The sequence below is a fragment of the Thunnus albacares genome, chromosome 7, assembly GCF_914725855.1.
Source record: "Thunnus albacares chromosome 7, fThuAlb1.1, whole genome shotgun sequence".
Taxonomy (NCBI): domain Eukaryota; kingdom Metazoa; phylum Chordata; class Actinopteri; order Scombriformes; family Scombridae; genus Thunnus; species Thunnus albacares.
In genome coordinates this window covers 35,099,156-35,115,409 of record NC_058112.1, presented here as the reverse complement: position 1 = coordinate 35,115,409, position 16,254 = coordinate 35,099,156, and the positions used below count along the sequence as shown (strand labels likewise).

Below are 16,254 nucleotides of genomic sequence, written 5' to 3'. Positions count from 1 at the left end.
CATCACTGTGTAGTGATGTAATGTTCAGTACTTCACAGTATCTAGATCTGATATCACTGTGTTGTCTGTTTCACAGTTCTTGATGCAGCTGAAGGTGAGTTTCAGCCTCACAAAACGGCAGCAGCGGGCAAGGAACGGCCAGCGTGTCGTTGTCGAGGTTCCCGGCCGGCGAGGGGCCTCCTCCGTCTCCGTTCAACCGTCGGCTCCCACGCTACAGCCCTGACACGCTAACACATCGTCTCTGCAGCTGAGCGGCTGGACCAGAGCAGCCATCTGGGGACACACTGGGCTGCTCTGGTCCCCAACTGGTTCCCCTACTGGTTCATCAACCACCCACGTTTTTCATTCCTTCCTCATCTGCCTTCTGAGGAAGGTTTATGTTCTTTTTTCTATTGTTGGTTCTGTATGAAGAACACTTCATAAATCCATCTGTGTTTGCTGAGATGTGTTCAGTGTTTCAGAATAAAACATTCTACTCTCATATTATTGTGTTTTCTATTTGAGTATGAAAACATTAGTTTACACCAGGCTGCTGCAGTGTAACACATGATGATGAAGATTAGCACAGTAGTAGCACATCAGTGTTCAGCTGTCATTATTTATTCTTCATTTGAAGAGAAGAGTGTTTTCTTCTTGTTTTTGTATTTGTGAAAATGAGCCACGCTTTCAGAAAATGTGTGTAAGCAACTGAGAAATACTGCAAGGTGTTAAAAAAGTCTTAAAACGACAAAAAGAACAATTATATAAATGATTTCAATACATACAAACATTTTGGGAAACGTGTCACATGTGAACACTGGAACTATTTTCTTCGGAGCAGCTTCCTGAAGTCTTCGTCTCACCTTGAACCTACCACTGAAGTACTGGGCGGAGGGATACGCTACACATGTAACTCACCCTAAAAATAATCACAAATTGTCATATTTACATTTCTATTCATGTATGAATTAAACACGATGGTTTAACTTTGGATGGAGCCAGGCTAGCTGCTTCCAGTCTTTATGCTAAGCTAAACTAACCACCTCCTGTCGTAAACATTCTTATATTTATATTTCTTTGGTTCCGGTTTAGAGATTGTTTGGGGAAAATATTGTGATATTTCAGTTCTGAGTCAAGTTCAGTGTTAAAAAGGAAAATAAAGACTCATAAAGAATATATTCTTATTATAAACAGAGCTGTGAATTAGCAAAAATTCATATCACAATAATAGTGATAAAAATTAACACAGTTATCATCATTATTGCAGTATTGTTAAAATGTGCTGATACACACTGAAATCATTTCAATTTTATACTGAAAACCACAAATACAATTAGCAGCTCTGTTTGTTTGCATAAACATTAAAATAATAACATAACCAATAACTTATGTAAAGATGTGAAAACCAGCATGTGGCCATGAGAGGTGATGAACTGTCGCTTCTCTTTGTTCCACTTGTTTCTTGTTGTTCAGCAACACAGGAACTGCAAACAGTCCTGAGTAAAACAACACAGGAACTGTTGGTGCGGCGTGTTGTTTAAAGTGCAGCGAGACAATGAAATAGGATCCAGCAGATTAATGCGTTTAAAGGCTGATCAGCCTGTTTACACATGAACACACATCTCTGGAAATGTATGAATGAACCACGGATGCAGAACCGGTCTTTAACCTCTTCGCCGCCGTCACTGCCGGCCGCCATGTTTTCACTGCGGCTGACAGTTACTGAGAGTTTTTCAAAGCGCAGTAATCAATCACCATTTTAATGATAATCAGAATTTGAAGTGGTAATATTAAATCATGAAACTGGTAACTGTTTCATCCCTGCTGTAAATACTCACTGGAGCACTAAACCAGGATTCATCCGCAGCTGAAAATAGTCCTCAACAAATGCACTAAAAACTGCAGTGGAACCAATGAGCTGAGAGACACAGACAGGAAGGAGGAAAGCGTTAAGAGACGCACTAACATGTTGCTGGTTTGGGATTTGATGATGATAAATTTATAATAATACAGAATAAATCCAAACTTCTCCTTTAAAAGACAGAAAACCAGAGCAAGTTATTCATCAACAACAGAATATTTACATTAATGATGTCATGATGAACCATATTTCACAATGTAAAACTCCTGAATGACATCAAAAGAGCTGCAGCAGTGGATCATTAAATAAAAGCAAACAGCAGAGTCGCTCTTCATCTGTCATTAGATTTGCAGCTCTGAGTGCAGCCAGATAACTGCAGAGTGCAGCCGTCTAATCGCATCAGATCAATGACATGTAATGTGTCTGCAGGTCGCTGCTGCTGCTGGTCGACCAACAACAAGCACACGATGCTCAGCAGGACGCCGTCCGTCGCCTCAAACTACCACAATCACATATATTTTATATATATATATAAAATATATGTTTTAATTTAGAAATCTTTCATTGACAAATATAAAAGCTTGAATTGAACTTCAGGGAGAGTTTGCATCAAACCCACCAGACCATCAACCCACCAGACCATCAAACCCACCAGACCATCAAACCCACCAGACCATCAAACCCACCAGACCATCAAACCCACCAGACCATCAACCCACCAGACCATCAAACCCACCAGTCCATCAACCCACCAGTCCATCAACCCAACCAGTCCATCAACCCACCAGACCATCAACCCAACCAGTCCATCAACCCACCAGTCCATCAACCCACCAGTCCATCAACCCAACCAGACTATCAACACACCAGTCCATCAATCCAACCAGTCCATCAACCCACCAGTCCATCAAATCCAACCAGTCCATCAATCCAACCAGTCCATCAACCCACCAGTCCATCAAACCCACCAGTCCATCAACCCACCAGTCCATCAACCCAACCAGTCCATCAAATCCAACCAGTCCATCAACCCACCAGTCCATCAACCCACCAGTCCATCAACCCACCAGTCCATCAACCCACCAGTCCATCAACCCACCAGTCCATCAACCCACCAGTCCATCAAACCCAGCAGTCCTGACAAGAAACAGATCAGCAACAGAGCTGCAAAGTTGCTTAAGCGATTAGTCGAAAGAAAATTAATCTGCAACGATGTTTCAGCTTCTCAAATGAGACAATTTGCTGCTAATCTTTGTTATATCTGTTATTTATTATATTTGTTATATATGTTATATGTGTTATAATATACCGTTGGAAAGCCTGTTTATTTCCCTTTTAAATGGAGCCACATTTGTAAGGAACATGCATTTGTGGGATGAGCAGCAGAGCTGAGTATGTGGGTTGCACCCATGAAAAATTTGCTAAATCTTCTCTGCCGATGCCAAACAGTTTATTCTGCCATTGACTCTTGTTTGGTGTTTGGTGGATTGGATGATTGAAGTTTGAAGAGACAGTTTATTCATTTAACAAACAGGAGCCTCAGTAGTGTGTGGAAGAACCATACACAGCCACAACAGCCTGGCACCTCCTCCTCATGCTCGCCCCCACAGAGCGGGGTTTATCAGAGACGACCTCCAGAGTGGAGAGGATGGAACGGCCTGCCAGCAGTCCTGACCTCAACCCCATTGAACACTTGTGGGATCAGCTTGGGCGTGCTGTTTGTACCAGATTGACCAACACAACCACGTTGGCTGACTTGCGACAAATGCTATACAAAAGAATAAACTGTTTGGTATTGGCAGAGAAGATTTGGCAAATTTGTCATGGGTGCAACCCATATACTCAGCTCTGCTGCTCATCCCATAAATGCATGTTCCTTACAAATGTGGCTCCATTTAAAAGGGAAATAAACAGACTTTCCAACAGTATAAGATTTATTGCCAAGAAGCAACGTTACAACAAAGAAATAATCTACCAAACACTAATTTCCTTACATTTTGTGCTACGTTCATGTTATATATGTTATATATGTTATATTTGTTATATACGTCATATATGTTATATTTGTTTTATATGTTATATGTTATATTTGTTATATATGTTATATGTTATATATGTTATATTTGTTATATGTTATATTTGTTATATACGTCATATATGTTATATTTGTTATATATGTTATATGTTATATATGTTATATTTGTTATATGTTATATTTGTTATATACGTCATATATGTTATATTTGTTTTATATGTTATATGTTATATATGTTATATATGTTGTATTTGTTTTATGTTATATTTGTTTTATATGTTATATTTGTTGTATATGACAAGTTAGTCAGACAAAACCAGCAGATTGAAGACGTCATCGTGGCCTCTGAGAAACTTTAAATGCCAGTTTTTCACTATTTTCTAACGTTTCATCGACTAAATGATTATAATGAAAATAATCACACAGTTCCACACAGCACTAAACAACGTAGCCATGAAGAAGTTACAATGCTGATGTGTGTATATTTAGATTATAACTCTACATTTACTACATTAGAACAATAAGAACAAAAACCAGCAGCTCTGCCTGCAGAACGTCTTGGTGAAGAGTTAAAACAATAAGTTGAAGCCAAACGTGTATTTAACACATAATAAACATTTCTGTAAACATGACGAGTCAACATGGACGTGATTCAAGCAGCAACATTAGAAAGTTCCAGTTAGACTGAATATCGAAGAAATTACTGTCAAAAGCAGAAACACTGAACTCAACATAAATATAAGAAATAATATTTGTTGGATTTTAGCAACACTTGTGTTTAAAGCAGCTGCGATCGGTCGATTAATTAATTAGTCGATTGACAGAAATTAATTAGCAACAATTTATGATAATCGAATAATCATTTTTAAGCAAAAATGCCAAAAATTTGCTGTTTGCAGCTTCTCAAAAGTTGATGGTTTGAAGCTTTTCTGTCAGTAAACAGAATGTATTTGGATTCTGGATCGTTGATCAGACAAAAGAAGACATCTGAAGACGTCACGTTTACATCAAACTTCACTTTCACGTCAGTATCAGCAAAAAACTAGTAAAAGCTCGAGTGGCTGAGAAGCGATAGTGAAAGCTAGCAGACAGAGAGAGTTTCATTATTTCATTGTGTCAGTGTTTTAAATCTTCTCTTTGTGCTGCAACACGCTGCTGCTGCTGTAGATGAAGCTCTTTACTTTGATCCAAAAGGTTTTATTTCTATCAAACCTCTGGCTCCTGCGGTGTAACGCATCACTTCCTGTGCAGCCCACTCACTGGTGGAAGAGCAGCACGTTCAGAGCTGCGGCTTTAAAAGCTTCTGTGTGTTGTAAACATTTTAGTTTAGAGTGTGAGACAAGACATGCGTGACTCTGTGTGAGCTGCAGAAGAAGACACTGACCTCCTGCAGAAGATCCTCAGGCCGGTGAAGGTCCTGCTGGTGTGGTGGCAGCGGGGGGCGGGGGCCGCTGGTGGGGGGGGCAGCTCAGTGTTGGAGGCTGAGGAGGAGGAGGCCACAGAGGTGGAGGTGAAGGGCTCCTCTCCATCCTGCAGCTGCTGCTGCTGCTCCTCCATGATCAGCTTCTTCTTCTCTGCTCCGCTCAGCCGTCAGACATCCTGCCAGCTTCACTCAACTTCCACTCACAACTTCTGCCTCCACACAGGAAGTGCGGCTTCAGATGTTGCGTCTCTCTGCTAAGCTTCAGGTTTCACCAGGAAGCAGCAACATTCACAACAAACTCTTCTCAGTGGAGGAGGAGGAGGCTGCTTCTCTCTAAACTCGCTTCCTTACTTCCTTCCTTCTCCTAACCCTCCCTGCCTGAGGAAGCCTCTCTGCATGCTTCTCCTCTCAGCACACAATCACAAAATCCAGGAAGTTTGCAGCTCTGATAAGAAACTACAAACCCAGCAGAGTCTGTAGTCTCTCTTCTTCTTCTTGTTCCTCTTCTCTGCCGACCTGTTGCTTCTCCTCTCCTCTCCCTGCCGTCTGTCTGAGCCGCTCTCACTCTGTTCTCTGTACTTTTATTTCAGCTCTGTGGCTCTCCCTCTCTTTTTTCTTTCGTCCCGCCCACCCTGAGCTCTCCTCGCTCTGATTGGCCGGGGAGGGGAGAGGTGAGCTTTGCCACCTGCTGGCGCATCTGAGGCTGTGCAGTCTAAAAAAGGAGGAAATGAACTCATTTTCTCCTCTCCAGAGCTGAGCAGCGGAGCAGGACTCGCTCTGGTCTCCTGCTTTTAACTCGAGCAGCAGAGTATGTGGAGCAGAGAGGAAGAGGCAGGTTGGAGGGTTAAACACACCAGCTGAACATGTTGTGATGAAGAACAGCTGCCTCTCACTTGGATCACAGCTCTGCGCGCCCTCCCACGTGCTTTTACATAAAGATGTGAAGCGGCCCACACCGAGCGCGAGCTGCAGTGAAGCAGAGGTCGCACGGCCGCATCGAGACCCACGCACAGTTCTTCACCACGTGCACACGGCGGCCGCTTCCCCCGGGGGGCGCGCTCCCCCCGGGGGCGCGCTCTGAAGGATGACTTATTTTTGACAGCCAATTAAAACGGAGGAGCAGCGGGCACACGCTGTGATGGATGGGGGGGGGGGGGGGCAGGAACTCCTGGTGATGATGATGATGATGATGATGATGATGATGTCCCAGTTTCTGTATGAGAGCAAACGGAGGATTAAATGTTGTCTTGGCAGTTAAACTGGATCCATCAGAGACCAGAAGCTGCTGGTTCACCTCACATCACCTGATCTGCACTTCATCATCTTCATCATCTTCATCATCTCCACTGGTGCAAAGTAACTCACTACATTTACTCAAGTAATGTACTGATGTACAAGTTGTGAGGTACTTGTACTTTACTTGAGTATTTCCATGTGATGCTACTTTCTACATTTCAGAGGGAAATATTGTACTTTCTACTCCACTACATTTATTTGACAGCTTTAGTTACTTTTCAGATGAAGATTTGACACAATGGATAATATAACAAGCTTTTAAAATACAACACATTGTTAAAGATGAAACCAGTGGTTTCCAACCTTTTTGTCTTTTGACGTCTTACAAAAAGCAGTGTGTAGTCGGGGTCACATTTCACATGTCTATGAGTTGTTAACAGCTCCACCAAATAGTGATTTTTCCCTCTAAACTTCTCACATGCTTTCATTTCAATAAATGTTCAAATGATCCAATATTTCAGCAAAAATCAAAGATTAGAGAAAAAGTCCAAAAACTGAAAACAGATTTGTGTATCAGAACTTTGTTTTTTCTTCTTTCCTCTCCCATTAATCATCTCACCACCCCTCAGATTTATCTGCTGACCCTTTGGAGGGGCCCGACCCCTAGGTTGGGAACCACTGGACTAAACTAGCTAACTGTATATAAAGTAGTGTAAACTAGCTCCACCTCCAGCAGCTACAACAGTAACATGCTGCTCTAACACTGATGCTTCACTATTAATAATCTAATGATGTCATATATAATAATATATCAGTCAGAGGGACCAAACCACTACTTTTACTGCAATACTTTAACTACATCAAGCTCATAATACTTATGTACTTTTACTGCAATACTTTAACTACATCAAGCTCATAATACTTATGTACTTTTACTGCAATACTTTAACTACATCAAGCTCATAATACTTATGTACTTTTACTGCAATACTTTAACTACATCAAGCTCATAATACTTATGTACTTTTACTGCAATACTTTAACTACATCAAGCTCATAATACTTATGTACTTTTACTGTAGGAGGATTTTTCATGCAAGACTTTTACTTGTGATGGAGTATTTGTACACTGATGTATTAGTACTTGTACTGCAGTAAAGTATCTGAGTACTTCCTCTACTGCTTCTCATCCCGACACAAAACACTTCAAAGAGTCACTTCACAGAAATTACAAACATATTTATGAACATATTTGTATTTAAGTGCTGATTCAGTTTGACATCATGTCTTCATGCTCCTGTATGATATATATATATTATATTAATATATATAATATATAATGTTCTCTACTAATAAACACATGCAGAGCGAAGAGACGAGTTCTATTAAAACAGCTCTTCATCAGGCTCCTGCTGCTATAAACAGACACACAGGTTCAGAGAAATCAAAATATTCATATTATAAAAAGAAGCAATGAACATACAAATCATAATTTATCACTTTCAGCGTCACGAATACGTTGGTACATCCATGCAGATGGTTTTACTGCAGTATAATACTGAAGTACAGTTTAGAGGTATTTTATTGTGAAAATATATTCTAGTTCTTCCTGCTCTACGTTTATCTGTCAGTCAGCAGATACTTTGCTGTTAATATGAAACCTCACAGGTATGTTACACTATAAACTACACAGAAGTATAACAGTAGTTTAAAGTACTGCATTAATGCATCAGTAAGTATAAATACAGATTCCTACTTCTGATACTGTAAGTTTTTATGTTGATGGCAAATGTAATGAACTGAAGCAATAATTGATATATTGAGAAAGTTGAGTTTTCCTGCTCAGAGCCGTGCTGACACTGCCTACATGTCCCAGGATGCATTGTGCACATCCTGTCCAATCAGATACTAATGTTGTGTTAACAGACAGAGTAAAGTATGAGTACTTTACTGAGTCCTGGATACAGCGTCCGACGCTCCCTTCATTCCTGGGAAAGTTGCTCAGTGGCGCCAAAGAAGCCACTTCCTGCTGTAAAGAAGTGACCTGGATGAAAACATACTGAGCACGCTCAATGGGTCACATGCACCTACGGAGCATGCTCACTAGAGACGTCCGCCGGCTGAGACGGCTAACTCCCGGTTAGCAAGCAAGCAAAGTTTATTTATAAGAAATAAAATCAAAATAAATAAAAAACAAAAACACCAGATGAAATATACAAGGAGAGCAGATAAAACAGACAAATTAAGATAAAATATAACATGCTACCCAAATGTCTGTCTGAACAAACGGGTTTTTAGCTGGTTTCGCCCTCCGGCTAACTTGAATGGAGATAAAATGATTCAATCGTGCGTCTCTTCTAGACTTTCCAAACATGATCAGACTGAACGGATCAAATTCTGATAACGAAACGAGTCGTTTCAGGTTGTGACGCTCAAACAAAACGTATCCACTGATTTACAGACGTCTCTCACGATGTGAGTCTGTTGAAAAAGTCTTTTTGGTTCAGTAACATCATGTGATGATGTCATTTCACGGTTTGGCCACTATGTCAGATTGGCGCTCTTCCTGAATCCATGATTCATTCTGGTGTGCAAATATCACGACACGATGACGTTACTATCAACGTTCATCACAAACTTCTTGTATGTGTCGAATAAACAGCATGGATGATAAAAGTAACATAACATTAGGAGCCCGTTAATGTGAATAAGAGATTTATCACCAAGCGTCGTTGAGTGTGAGTTCTCTGCTGAAGAGTCCTTCGTGGTTTGTGAGCAGCGCAGGTCATAGTTGTTGTTTACTGCTTTGTATTCAGAGTTAAAGTCCAATAAAATACTGTCAGAAGACAAAGTCAGGTTCTTTCTGACCATCAACAGCGTCGTAACGCAGCTCCGTCCACACAGCAAACAGCCACAAGTTAGATGTTCCTGTGTTAGATTCAGCTCTTCTGGATGAATCATGGACAAACTTAGCAGCTCAGCTTGGCTTAGCCGCGCCTGTGCTGCTCCAGTCCTCCACAGTCCAGACTCTGTAGAGTCTGGTTCAACAGCGCGATGTTCAGCCTCATATCATGACACCACTTTTCATGGTGGACGGGAGTGTTTTGGATACAGAAAACAGCCTGCAGTCCCTCCAGGAACCAGTGAAGTTACTGGTTCCCAGAAGAACAACAGATCGTGAAGCTGCGCCCCAGAAACACAGAGAACATTAGAAAACACTGTTGTTTTCATACTATATCCCCGATGCAGAGAGACAGAGAGAGGTTGGTCTTTTAAATCACATGTTAAACGCAGGACTTTTGCAGCAAAAGGTATTTTTATTTTGACTCAGGAACACATCCTTTTGGTTTTATTTGAGATTTCTGCCTTCATCCGTCGCCGTTTCCTTTCATTTCTGTCATTCCGTAATAATATTTCTGCAATAATATAACACTGATTGTTGACATATCTGTTCGGCTGTGTTCTCTGGAGTGAGATGGGATGCCAATGAGATGTCATCCCACTAAAACGATAATGTTTTGTGGGAAATTGATGCTTATAAATAGTCCAGATCCTTGATATGAGATAAATGTCTGTACTTGAGGAGGAAACGGCGCCGCTCTGCTCGTCGTCTGTAGGTGCGTCACGTCCTCCAGGAGCTGGTCCAGGAACCGAGGCTGGACAATGACCGTTTCCAGCGGTACTCCTAGCCAGTAACACCTGAACTTTCTCCTGTGTGCTGTCACATATATGATCATGATGTTGCCTACGTGTCGACGTAAACAGCCTATTGAATCACATGTGTGTGTGAGGTGGATATTAAACCATTATTATGAATCTGCACATCCAAATACTGACCAACATGCAACCAGAGCTTCTCAGTTTTCCAGACAGATTGCATGACGGCGAACTGCAGGACGCACTTCGCCCTTACATACCATACGTCCAGAAAACACACAAAGAGACAAAACACAAAGAAATACATGAAAACATCTTCATCAATTCAACATGTGCAGCATTTTAGAAAAAACGGGTTCGTTCACAAATAATTTCTTCACTTCAACAACGAAAAATGCTTCAAATTCAGAAGCAGCAGAACAAAGACAGAAAGTTCAGCTCATCACAAACACGTCCACTGTGTTTGTTTCCAGGTCCGGAAGCTACAGAGCTCAAGCTAACGTTAGCGGATCTTTCTTGGATTCATTTGGGGACGTTTACACTCGAGACAGCGTTACCTGAGATTACGTTAGCTAACTCCTCACTTAGTCTTCATCCTAAAAAGCTTTTCTCTTGTTACGGGTGAAACATGTAAGCTGAGCAGTCAAACAGGGTCAAACACTGGGACCAACCAGCTCTACACTGGAACACAAGAACAATCTGTTTCTTTATTTCACGTCTACATCTTCTCTTTACTTGGACCCTGTTAGCTTTAGCCTCAGCATTAGTTAGCATCATATCATGTATGTGTTACATACATGTTAAACAAGTCAGCTGGTAATGTTAAACACACAATATGTCATTTCTGCCACTATGACGTCTGTGTGATGATGGTTTGAAGTAGCAAGGGATCATGGGAGTTGTTGTCTTCCTTGTTAAACAACCAGCTCCTCCAGGTTAGGATGCCTTCAGTGTTCGTCGTTCAGGATGTTTTTAGCGGGAGCTGAATTATCCACAGAGGTCTCCTCCTCTCCAGAGCAAACAGCTGAAAACACTGAATAAAGAAGTTTCACATAAAAAAATCAGTGTTTCTCCGACGCAGGACGTTCAGGAGGGGCTGTTAGCCGAGCTGCTGCTAACGTTTGTTCAGCTTGTTTCTCTGATAAGATCCAGACGTCTGATGACTAAAATCCTACATCTGGTTAAAAATTGTTTTGTAAAAATGGGGCTTAAAACTGATTAAAAGTCAATCTATGACAGTTTCTGTCAACAACCACAATGCCGACATATTATCTTGTATGCGTACACGTTGTTAAACGCCATGGCAACAGACGAGCTCAGTGTTAAAGCATCTTGTGTGTTTAGTCTTTGGTAGAGGAGGAATGACGCCACATGAAACAGACTGTTACCTTGATAAAAAAGAAAAAATTGTTGGAAACATTTGGAAGATTGCAAATACACAACTGAACAAAATATATAACAGAGGTCTAGTTGTTTTTAGACATTTTAATGCAGAATAGTTACATATTGTAGCTTTAAAGGTAATTAAACTCAAATTTAACTGACCCTTCACATCCATCTGACACAGTGTGAATGCAGCATTATTCTGGATTATGACATTTAATTTCCTTCCATTGTTGGGATGCAGGCAGAAGAATAAAAGCTCAACTATCTGCATAGAAACCGCTGAAGCTACGCGTTTGTTTTCTGTCATTCAGGTGAACTGAGCTTCATCCTAACAGATTTCCATATTCACCACCTTCAGACCATCGTTTTGTTTTCAGTGGGACTCTTGTAACTCACCTGCAGCTCGTCCTGCGCTGACAGAAGCTGCTGTTATCTAACACTGCGGAGGACAAACTCTCAGCTCAAGTGAACGTTACTGATGCGTCAGCTCAGCCTCAAATGCTTTTAACCTTTATTTCTCCAGAGAAAGTGTTCAGCTCCTCTGCAGCTCCACCCTGATCCGTTCACACACAAAACATCCCTCAGTCTCAAAACGTTTTATTAATAATATAACTATAAAAACCATCAAGAAATACTATATTACAAATACTACATCCATAATTGTTTAATGTACACGTATCGTTATGTCTCACATAGTTTCCTCTCAGGCTCTGCGATTATTTCACTTTAAGGACTTTTAGACGCCTGAAATGCTGAAATTAGAGAAATTATGAAGATTTTGTTTGATTTCTGTTTTCACTTCTTTTATTTACAGGTTTTTCTTCACTCTGAAAAAAACATCAATTTCCATGAGTTTACATGTTCTCAGACAGTTAAATAAATATTTTTAGGACATTTCAAATTGTTTTATTGCTCTCAATTTAATAATTCATACTTGATTTAATAATTTGTACCTCAGTAATCTTAGTAGAACCTTGATTGATAGTGCAAAACAAAAAATACTTTGATGATTATCAGGCATTTATCTAACATGAACACAGGATTTATTGATATTCACCAAGTTCACATTGAATCTAAAAATAAATAATTAAGGTTTATATGTGAATAGTAGCTGATTACTAAAGCTGTCAGGTATATAACTCATATAAATGTGTATATAACACATATAAATGTGTATATAACACATATAAACCAATCAATCAATCAATCTTTATTTATATAGCGCCATATCACAACAGAAGTCATCTCAAGGCACTTTTCACATAGAGCAGGTCAAGACCGAACTCTTTAATTTACAGAGACCCAACAATTCCCCCATGAGCAGCACTTGGCGACAGCGGGAAGGAAAAACTCCCCTTTAACGGGTAGAAACCTCAAGCAGAACCCGGCTCTTGGTGGGCGGCCATCTGCTTTGACGGGTTGGGTTGAGAGAGAGAAAGAGAGAGGGAAAGGGGGAGGGGGGGCAGAAGAACAACAATCACAACAATAGCAACAAGTATAAGCAGCAACAGCCAGAGAAGGATGCCATCAGGACTGTGAAGGACTGCGAAGGTTCGGCCCGGGACTCAGGTTTTCCTGTGAGATGAGGAAGCACAAAAAACTCCGGGGAAGAAGCAAAGTTAGTGACATGCATTGATGTTACATGAATGCATACAGATGGAGAGGAAGAGGAGGAGAGAGGAGCTCAGTGCATCATGGGAAGTCCCCCAGCAGTCTAGGCCTATAGCAGCATAACTAAGGGCTGATCCAAGGCGAGCCTGGTCGGCCCTAACTATAAGCTTTATCAAAAAGGAAAGTTTTAAGCCTACTCTTAAACATAGAGAGGGTGTCTGCACCCCGGACTGAATCCGGTAGATGGTTCCATAGAAGAGGAGCCTGATAACTGAAATGTGCATATAACTCATATAAATGTGTATATAACACATCTAAATGTGTATATAACACATCTAAATGTGTATATAACTCATATAAATGTGTATATAACACATATAAATGTGTATATTACACATATAAATGTGTATATAACTCATATAAATGTTTATATAACTCATATAAATGTGCATAAAACACATAAATGTGTATATTACACATATAAATGTGCATGTAACTCATATAAATGTTTATATAACTCATATAAATGTGCATAAAACACATAAATGTGTATATTACACATATAAATGTGCATATAACTCATATAAATGTGCATGTAACTCATATAAATGTGCATATAACACATAAATGTGTATATAACTCATATAAATGTGTATATAACTCATATAAATGTGCATGTAACTCATATAAATGTGCATATAACACATAAATGTGTATATTACACATATAAATGTGTATATAACTCATATAAATGTGCATATAACTCATATAAATGTGCATGTAACTCATATAAATGTGCATATAACACATAAATGTGTATATTACACATATAAATGTGTATATAACTCATATAAATGTGTATATAACATATAAATGTGCATATAACTCATATAAATGTGCATGTAACTCATATAAATGTGTATATAACTCATATAAATGTGTATATAACACATATAAATGTGTATATAACACATAAATGTGTATATAACTCATATAAATGTGTATATAACACATAAATGTGTATATAACTCATATAAATTTGTATATAACACATATAAATGTGCATATAACTCATATAAATGTGTATATAACTCATATAAATGTGCATATAACTCATATAAATGTGCATATAACTCATATAAATGTGTATATAACTCATATAAATGTGTATATAACTCATATAAATGTGCATATAACTCATATAAATGTGTATATAACTCATATAAATGTGCATATAACACATATAAATGTGTATATAACACATAAATGTGTATATAACTCATATAAATGTGCATATAACTCATATAAATGTGCATATAACTCATATAAATGTGTATATAACTCATATAAATGTGTATATAACTCATATAAATGTGTATATAACTCATATAAATGTGCATATAACTCATATAAATGTGTATATAACTCATATAAATGTGTATATAACACATATAAATGTGTATATAACACATATAAATGTGCATATAACTCATATAAATGTGCATATAACTCATATAAATGTGTATATAACACATAAATGTGTATATAACACATAAATGTGTATATAACACATAAATGTGTATATAACTCATATAAATGTGCATATAACTCATATAAATGTGCATATAACTCATATAAATGTGTATATAACACATAAATGTGTATATAACACATAAATGTGTATATAACTCATATAAATGTGTATATAACTCATATAAATGTGCATATAACTCATATAAATGTGTATATAACTCATATAAATGTGCATATAACTCATATAAATGTGTATATAACTCATATAAATGTGTATATAACTCATATAAATGTGCATATAACTCATATAAATGTGTATATAACTCATATAAATGTGTATATAACACATATAAATGTGTATATAACACATATAAATGTGCATATAACTCATATAAATGTGCATATAACTCATATAAATGTGTATATAACACATAAATGTGTATATAACACATAAATGTGTATATAACACATAAATGTGTATATAACTCATATAAATGTGCATATAACTCATATAAATGTGCATATAACTCATATAAATGTGTATATAACACATAAATGTGTATATAACACATAAATGTGTATATAACTCATATAAATGTGTATATAACTCATATAAATGTGCATATAACTCATATAAATGTGTATATAACTCATATAAATGTGCATATAACTCATATAAATGTGTATATAACTCATATAAATGTGTATATAACTCAGGTTAGGAGACACTGCTCTAACCTTTTAGGCTGATGCCTTTAAACTAATGACAGTTTTGTCTGTTTGGGTCAATTCTGTCCATTTCTTGTTTCAATATTTATTTTTATTTATTTGCATCGGGGTGTATAAACTATCGAAACGTCACAGAAACGGATAGATAATATTGCCGTTATGAACCGTCTCTCCACCAACACACAAGTTCACACTCCATCTGTGAAAGTTGTTGAAAAGCATGCTGGGAAATGTAGGAAAACCTCTAAAGAGAAACAGTTGAAGCAGCTCGATAGAAACTTTAGTAAATGTACATTTAAAACAGTGAATAACAACAGAGTCAAACCTTCATTACAGGAATGATGGATATAAACCTGAAGCTGCTGCTGAGTGTTTGGGCTCCATCTAGTGAAGATTCAGCAGAATCAGAGTCATCTTCACCTGCAGAGCAGCCAATCAGTGTATTGATGACCCTCGTCATGCTCAGTGTGGCTGCAGGTTGTTCTGCTGCTGTGGTTTTGTGTTATACTGACAGATGTTTCTGATATTTGTCAGTGAAGGCAGATAAATATAAGAAACAAGTGTCAGGATAAAACAGCAGCACAAACTAATAAGTGTTCAGGATCAGATGATTTAAATATAGACGTTAACATAAAGATGAAATGTTCTGTTTTAAACAAGTGTTATCATCCAATCCATTAATGTTCAAATAAAATATTAATATAATCATGAACTTTCTTTTATGATTATATTAATGTTTTATTTTTTTAATGTGTGAATCCCTTGAATATTAGCAGCTGCTACAGCAGAAGCTAACGGAGATCT

The 16,254-nt window shown here is 38.3% G+C and overlaps 1 protein-coding gene across 1 annotated transcript in view; it reads right to left on the bottom strand.

Annotated features, from left to right (window-relative positions):
- dgkzb (diacylglycerol kinase, zeta b) overlaps positions 1-6,717 on the bottom strand; it is a 78,523-nt gene extending 71,806 nt beyond the window's left edge. The window contains exon 1 of the mRNA XM_044357267.1: positions 5,260-6,717. Coding sequence (XP_044213202.1) covers positions 5,260-5,432 — 173 coding nt within the window. The 5' untranslated portion in view covers positions 5,433-6,717. The remainder of the gene's footprint in view (positions 1-5,259) is intronic.
- Positions 6,718-16,254: the final 9,537 nt, after the last annotated feature.